Raw genomic sequence first — 8690 nt, forward strand, 5'->3', positions numbered from 1 at the left:
ATTTTGTTGTTGTTATTATTGTCATTATTTTTGCTGTATCAGGATTTTAACTCAGGGCCTCTCATTCAGTTAGCTTGTTTGTTGGACAGGCATATTACCACTTGAACCATGCCTTCAACATGAGATTTGCTAGTTAATTGGATAAAAGTTTAGACTTTTCTTCCTGGGCTGGCTTTGAACCTGGATGATATGGATCTCAGCCTCCTGAAATCCAAGACCAAGACTTATAAGCATGTTCCATTAGCACCCAGGTTCAGTTCATGCTTTAAAAGATGTTTATTGATTTTTGCTGATTTTATTATTTAAAATTCACTGAATCGTTTTCAGTCACTATACCGACCTAAAAGTTGCTGTTTTGCTCAGATAATCTTAACACCAATTGAAGTTGCTATTGAGGATATGCAGAAAAAAACACAGGAGTTGGCATTTGCAACACATCAGGATCCAGCTGACCCCAAGATGCTTCAGATGGTACTCCAGGGATCTGTTGGTACTACTGTGAATCAGGTTAGTACCTTTGTTAGCATTGTGGAGTTTTAATTATAAACTGGACTTGGAATCATTAATTACTGTAATTTTTTAAATAACAGATACTTGCTATATCAAGTGTAAAGGATATGTTAGAAGTGGTAACAAAGACATTGAATTTGTTTTTAATTGCTATTATTAAGTTGAGATCTGAGGATCAAGGTTCAAAGGCAGCCTAGGCACTAAAGTCCATGAGATTCTTATCTTCAATTAACCACCAGAAAACCAGAAGTGGCACTGTGGCTCAAGAGGTAGGATGGTAGCCTTGAGCTAAAGAGCTCAGGGACAGCAGCCAGGCCCAGAGTTCAAGTCCCACAACTGACTAAATAAATAAATGTGAGGTATAGAGAGGTTATAATTATATAAATCAGGTCAAGAGTTCATTTCTTTTTTTTTTTTTTTTGTCAATTGTAGGGCTTGGACTCTGGGCCTAGACACTGTCCCTGAGCTCTTCAGCTAAAGTCTACCGCCCTACCCTTGGGCCTGAATGTTATCCTTCAGTTCCCTAAGTTTAGTACCTGGGCTGGCTTTGAACCGTTTTCCTCAACTCTCAGTCTCCTGAGTAGCTAGGATTACAGGCGTGAGCCACCGCACCCAGCATTACCTATCTTTCTTATATGAAGAATCAAGTTACTCAAAATGCCCTTGAGCATACCCCCCACACACATATACTGTGAGACCAACAGAGGACAATCTCAGAAGAAAAGCACCAAATTGTAATACTGAAGCATTTCTTCATACATATGTACATGAAACAATACAGAGTGAAAGCAGGTGAAAAGTGCAGTTGCCCATCAGCTGCACTGTGAACTAAGCAACTCAAGAGCATTAAGTGGAGGGAGGGGGAAGAAAGAAAGAAGGAACAGCTGATGCTAAGCAAAAAAAAAAAAAAAGAATTGTACATATCACCCAATCTGGTAGAAATAGTTTTATCATTTCATAGAGGTAAACTTTACATATGTAAAACTTGAGGTCTTCGTATCTTTTGTTATTCATAAGTTTATAGATTAGAATGATGATCCTATCAGTGTGAATGTTAAAATGTGTATGTGACTTTAGCTAAGTATAACTATGACACAGTGCTGTGAAATTTATGTAATTAATCTCAATAAAGAAATCTTTGGAAAAAAACATTTTAAAATGTAGATATATGATTGGAAAAAACTGAAAGAGTCTATCTCTGAGGAGATGTTGGCATAGACATATAGGCAGTAAGCTTCTATGAGGCCATCTTAGTGCTACAGTCATTTGCATAAATGACTATATTTATATATATACATATATATATATATATATACTTGTTTTTATTTTCTTATTTTTAAGGGACCTTTGGAAGTTGCTCAAGTTTTCCTCTCTGAAATACCCAATGACCCGAAGCTCTTCAGACACCATAATAAGCTGAGACTCTGCTTTAAAGATTTCACTAAAAGGTAATCAAGATATCCTGAGTACAGCTCATCAAATTAAGAACATCCACTACTGCTGTATGATATAAGGCTCTTAAGGAACTATTAAATAGAGAAAATATTAGGAAAATGAGTCACAAGAAATGAGCTATGTATAATTTACTATTCTTGCCAAGCACCAGTAGCTCATGCATGCTTCCTATAATGTTAATTTCTCAGCAGACTGAGATCTGAAGACCAAGTTTCATAGCCACCTGGCAAAAAGTGTGAGACACTGTCTCCAGTTAACCAACAAAATACTGAATGGAGATATGGTTCAAGTGGAAGAGTTAGCCATTACCAAGAAAACAAAGAACTGGTGGCTAAACTAGCCACTCAGGAGGCTGTGAACTGAGGATTGTGGTTGAAAGTTAGCCAAGGAAGGAAAATCCTTAAGATTCTTCTCTCCCGTTAACCACCAGATGCCTGAAATATAATAGCTGTAGCTCAAGTATGGTAGAACACTAGACCTCAGCAAAAAGCTCAGAAATAGAGCCCAAGTCCTGATGAGTTCAAGCCCAAGGACTGACACAGAAAAGCAAAGCAAAACGAAAATCAAAAAAATGGGAGGGGAAAAAAGGAAAAAGCAAGAACACCAGGCCCTGAGTTCAAGTTCTAGTTCTGGCAGTTAAATACACATTCTTGAGCCTGCTCAGTTTGCTTGCTCAGCTGGTACTTGCCAATTTTCCCTCATTTGGGAAGGTTATCTAGGGATGGTTATTTAGGAGGTTATTTAGTGAAGTTTTCTGCCTGGGCAACCTCAAACCATGATCCTCCAGATTGCAGCGTCTTGAGTTGCTAAGACTATAAAGGTATAAGGTACTGATACTCAGCATGGGAAAGCTTTTTATTTCTTTGTTAAGATTTATTTGAAACTGTTATTAGACTGATGTAAGAGCTACTACTTCAGATAAATTTGAAAATGTGAGTTTCTATTTCCCTTCCCTCAAAAAAAAAAAACTTACAAGCAAGAACTTCGAAGCAAGAAATGTTCAGATCCTGACCTTACTAATATATGTCACTTACTTCAGTGACTTTCAGGTATTTGTTTTTTGACTATAACATAAAGATAATGGTGCTTCTATATCATAGCTGGGTTTTGCAAATTAAATGAAGAAATATATAAGGATATCAGGGTCTTACCATTTCCAGTTTCAGTGATTTCTTCACAGGACTCAGTTGTACTGTGAGTGATTGAGCTGGAGAGGGTGCTGTGATAAAAACTGGAGGAAACTGTACGTGTAGTCTCCAAAGGGCCAGCAAGCATCGAGTGAGCAGTGTGTGTGTGCTTCATTCCTCCAGCAATGAAGTGTGACAGATCTAGTGTGAACCAGACTGTGAAGCCAAGTCCAAGAGACTCTTATTTCCAGTTGACTCCCAAAAAGCTGGAAGTAGAGCTGTGGCTAAAGTGGTAGAGTGCCAGTCTTAAGCAAAAAAGCTAAGGAACAGTATCCAGGTCCTGAGTTCAAACCCTAGGACAGGCATGCATACATGTATAAATAAATAAATAAATAGGATTAATCTATTGATGAGGTTATTAACACCTTTAAAATCAGTCACCTTGGGGGCCAGGAGTTTGGCCTAGGGGTTAAAGTGCTTGCCTAGCATGCACGAAGACCCGGGTTCGATTCCTTGGTACCACATATATAGAAAAAGCTGGAAGTGGTGCTGAGGCTCAAGTGGTAGAGTTCTAGCCTTGAGAAAGTCCAAGGATAGTGCTCAGGCCCTGAGCTCAAGCCCAGGACTGGCAAAAAAAAAAAAAAAAAAAAATCAATCACCTTTCAACAGCTTGACCAGCTAGGGAACAAGCTTTCAACACATAAGCCTTTGGCACCATTTTTATGTTCAAATCATAACACTGCACAAACCTAAAACAAATGAACATTATATATTATACTTTCAGTTCAAAAACTGAATGTGGAGCTAAGAGTTTGGCCTAGTGGTAGAGGGCTTGCCTAGCATGCACGAAGACCCAGGTTCGATTCCTTGGTACCACATACATAGAAAAGGCCAGAAATGGTGCTGAGGCTCATCAAGTGGTAGAGCTCTAGCTTTGAGAAAGTCCAAGGACAATGCTCAGGCCCTGAGCTCAAACCCAGGACTGGCAAAAAAATAAATAAAATTGTACTTAAAAAAAAAATACTGAGAGTGCTAATTTTGAGTGTGTGTGTGTGTGTGTGAGAGAGAGAGAGAGAGAGAGATATCCACAAACTATGCCAGAAGAAAAAACTTGAACATACCTCTCCTCCCACCCCTAGGTGTGAGGATGCCTTACGAAAAAATAAGAGCTTAATTGGCCCTGATCAAAAAGAGTATCAAAGGGAACTGGAGAGAAACTATCATCGCCTCAAAGAGGCTCTACAGCCATTGATAAACAGAAAGATCCCTCAGTTGTACAAGGCGGTCTTGCCTATCACTTGTCACAGGTATGCTTGCTTTTTCTTATTTTGGGGTTCTTCAGAAAAATGAAGTCTGCACTGGAAATGGTGACATGACACATGCTTATTATCTGAGCTGCTCAAGACAAGGACAGTCTGAAGTCATCCCACATGCCCCTATATGAGTAAACAAGCTGAGTGTGTGGGGCATATCTGTGGTCTAGTTACTCAGGAGGAAGAGACAAGAAGATGGGAGTCCAAGGCCAGTTTGGGTCAAGTGTGAAACCCTATTTGAAAAACAAACTAAAAGGTAAAGGACTGGGCATTTAAGTTCTGGAAGAAAAAGAAAATCAGTATTTCAAGAATATTACCTTTTTAGTTTTTACTTTTTTTTTTTTTCTTTTTTGGTCAGTCCTGGGGCTTGAAAACACAGGACTTAGGCACTGTCCCTGAGCTATTTTGCTCAAAGTTAGTTCTCTATCACTTGAAGTCATGGCTATACTTCCGATTTTCTGGTGGTTAATTAGAGGTAAGAGTCTCATGCGGTGGCTCACGCCTGTAATCCTAGCTACTCAGGAGGCTGAGATCTGAGGATCAAGGTTCAAAGCCAGCCTGGGCACAAAATGATCTGAGATTCTTATCTTCAGTTAACCTCTAGAAAAATGGGAAGTGAGGCTTGGCTCAAGGGTAAGGCGATAGCGTTGAGCAGAAAAGCTCAGGGACAACACCCAGGCCAAGTTCAAGCATCATGAACCACAAAAAAGAAAGAGAGAGAGAGAGAGAGGGAGAGGGAGAGGGAGAGGGAGGAAGGAAAGAAAAGAAACAGTCTCAGGCTTTTCCTGCCCGGAATGACTTCAAACCATGATCCTCAGATGTCAGTCTCCTTACTAGCTAGGATTACAGACGTGACTACCAGCACCCAGCTTTACTTCAGAATTTTGAAAATACGAATTTCTTAGATATGAATTTTTGAGGATTTGCAAAATACTGGAATGTTACTTTGTAGTGCTTATACTACCCTGCACAAGTGACTCATTTCTGTAATCATAGCTGCTGAGGAGGCTGAGATCTGAAGATCTCAGTCCTAAGCCAGCCAAGCAGGAAAGTATAAGAGACTGTTATCTCCTATTGACCACCAAAAAGACAGAAGTGGAACTGTGGCTTAAGTAGGAGAATGCCAACCTGGAGCACAATGATAGCCAGCGTGGTGGCTCACGCCTGTAATCCTACCTACTCAGGAGGCTGAGATCTGAGGATTGAGGTTCAAAGCCACTTAAGTCTGTAAGACTCTTATCTCCAGCTAACCACTAGAAAACTGGAACTGGTGCTGTGGCTCAAGGGATAAGGCAGTAAGTAGCCTTGAGCTGAAGAGCTCAGGCATAGACCCAGGCCCAGAGTTTAAGCCCGATGACCAACAACAAAAAAGCTGGAAGTGATGCTGTGGCTCAGGTGGTAGAGTGCTAGTACAGTGTCCAGGCACTGAGTTCAAGACTCGGGACTGGCAAAAAAAAGGGGGGGGGGTGGTACTGGAATCTCAGTAATTCCTAAGAAACATCAGAAAGGAAATTGTGCTGTAGCTCAGTTGTAGAGTGCTAGCCTTGAGCTGAAATGCTCAGGAAGTGGCTAGGCCCTGAGTTCAAGCCCCAAGACTAACCAAAAAAAAAAAAAAAAGTTTGGGGCTGAGAATGTGGCAAGTGGAGAGTGCTTGCCTAGCATGGATGAAGTCCTGAGTTTGAAAAAGCCAGAAGTGGCATTGTGGTTCAAAATGGTGAGGCGCTAGCCTTGAGCAAAAAAAGCTCAAGTGTGCAAATCCTGAGTTTAAGCCCCAGGACTCACCAAAAAATAAAATAAATGAAAATGAAAAATAACAAATAAAAACATCTGAGACCCACTAGTTTAACACTTAAAATTTATTTTTTTGGCCAGTCCTGGGCTTGAGCTCAGGGCCTGATCCCTGTCCTTGGTCTTTCTCAAGGCTAGAGCTCTACCACTTGAGCCTCAGCACTACTTCCGGCTTTTTTTCTATGTATGTGGTACCGAGGAATCGAACCCGGGTCTTTGTGCATGCTAGGCAAGCACTTTAACCACTAGGCCAAACTCCCGGCCCAAAAATTTATTATTTTTTATACTATTCTGGGGTATGAACTCAGGACCAGGGTGCTGTCTCTGAGCTTATTTGCTCAAGGCTAACACTCCGCCACTTTAGCCGCAGCTCCACTTCTGGCTTTTTGGCAGTTAAGGGTGGTAAATCTTAGGAAATTTCCTGTCCAGGCTGACTTTGAACTTCGATCCTCAAAAACATCTGCCTTTTAATGCCCCCTTTAAGTCCTTATCTTTCCTTATATCTGCAGCACTTGTTGAGCAAATGATTTTTGACTTAGTGTTATTATATTCTTACACACACACACACACACACATACACACATACACAGTGGTTACTATGATATATTATATATAGCTTATACAGAAATTTATAAGCCAGAGTATATAAAGCTGAGTATTACAATGAACAGTCAACTTGCAAGTTCATAACTGGTAACCAGTCAGAGATATCGCTGGTGGAAAAAACATATATAAAACAAATAGGCGTATGTAAAAAAAAATTTCCCATTTGAAAAATTATTTTCTCATAACTGTCTCTTATTTTTTCCTCAGAGATTCCTTCAGCCGAATGAGCCTTCGAAAAATGGATCTCTAAAATAAATGCACTTGTTTTTATCTATTTGAAAAGAGCCATGTATTCAACATTGAGTGTGAAAATAAGATCTATTGCAAAATTGGACTTGGATGTTAATTCTGGAAATGAAAGCATTAATTTCTCATTGAAAAACTGCCAAAACAATTTCAGATGTAGACTGTTAAAAGTTTGAGAACCATGGCTATGGTTTTTAACATTCTGGTAACATGCTATGTTTTTTAAAGACATTTTAATTACTCAAAGGTACACTATACATTTACCATTATTTATACCACAGCTAATGTTAAATTTATTTACTTTTAAGTTTAAGTTCCTATCTCTTAATTTATATTACCATTTATAGACTCATTTTGGAACCATTTTAAATGTAGTTGTTTAAAGGTACTATTAAATGTGAATGTTTACACTAATTATAATGAGTGGGACTTTAATATTGTTTCTTTATTGTAAAAGGCAGAATAGAAACTCGTTCCAAAATTAGTAAAATGACCAAAGTCATTTCATAGACCTAAAGAAGTGCCTCAGATGTGTTAATGGCTAAAGATAGGTAACTATAATATTAAAGCTGATTTGCTATTTATATGCCAAAAAAGGACTTTATAATTTAGGAATAACTGATAAACTATTTGCCTATAAAATAGCTAATACTAGTGACAGCAATCGATTTTTATGAACTGATCTTCATGTGAACTTCATGACTCAGCAATGACAATGATTGATTTCACCCCTGTAATCCTAATAACTCAGTGGGCTGCGCTCTGAGGATCATGGCTAAGTCAGTCCAGACAGAAAAGTCCATGAGATTATTTCCAAGTAAACAGGAAAAACCTGAAGTGGATCTGTGGTTCAAAGGGTAGAACACTAGTGTGAGGCAAAATGTCAAGAGTAGAAAGCCTGAGTTCAAGTAAAGGCACCAAAAAAGCCTGAAGATTATGGTTCAATGTCAGCCCTGGCTGGAAAGTCTAAGGCCTCTTACCTCCAGGTAACCAACAGAGAACTGGAAATGGCACTATGGCTCAAAATAGTAGAGAGCTAGCCTTGAGTACAGAAGTGCATGGGTAGTGTCCAGGCCCTGAGTTCAAGCCTCCACAACCAATGGGGGTGGGGGGGAGGGAGCTATTTTACATCACAATGAAGCTAACATAGGACTAGTTTGATTTTAATCTCAGTTCAATGAGAAAGTCACTTTTTGATGCTTGTACAGATTTTACAGAATAAAGGCAAAAAGTAAAATGGATCAGCATTAGCTTTGCATTGTAATTTTGTGGATTATTTTTAGTCATACAAAATGACTGTTTATACAGTGCATCTTGATCAGTGTCACCCCTTTTGTTCTCCCCATTTCATCCAACCCAGCCACACTTACAAGTTCGTGTGAAAAGTGTAACATGGGGGGGAAAAATAGTATATTTTTTCAAAAACAGTGCATACTTTTTTCTTCTGTTGTGAGACTTGAACTCTGGGCCTGGGCACTGTCCCTGAGCTCTTCCAGCACAAGGCTGTACCACTTTGAGCCACAGCAATACTTGCAGTTTTCTGGTGCTTAGTTGGAGATAAGTCTCACAGACTTTTGTGCCCAGGCTGGCTTTGAATCGAGATCCGCAGACCTCAGCCTCCTGAATAAGCTGGGATTACAGGAGT

At 39.5% G+C, this 8690-nt stretch overlaps 1 protein-coding gene across 12 annotated transcripts in view; it reads left to right on the plus strand.

Moving 5' to 3' along the window:
- Dock7 (dedicator of cytokinesis 7) overlaps positions 1–7067 on the plus strand; it is a 156493-nt gene extending 149426 nt beyond the window's left edge. For all 12 annotated transcript variants that reach the window (XM_090334707.1, XM_090334709.1, XM_090334711.1 and 9 more), the window contains 4 exons: positions 364–507; positions 1852–1958; positions 4232–4399; positions 7007–7067. In XM_090334707.1, coding sequence (XP_090190833.1) covers positions 364–507; positions 1852–1958; positions 4232–4399; positions 7007–7049 — 462 coding nt within the window. In that variant the 3' untranslated portion in view covers positions 7050–7067. The remainder of the gene's footprint in view (positions 1–363; positions 508–1851; positions 1959–4231; positions 4400–7006) is intronic.
- Positions 7068–8690: the final 1623 nt, after the last annotated feature.

The sequence above is a fragment of the Megascapheus bottae genome, chromosome 6, assembly GCF_031878675.1.
Source record: "Megascapheus bottae isolate mThoBot1 chromosome 6, mThoBot2.hap1, whole genome shotgun sequence".
Lineage (NCBI taxonomy): Eukaryota > Metazoa > Chordata > Mammalia > Rodentia > Geomyidae > Megascapheus > Megascapheus bottae.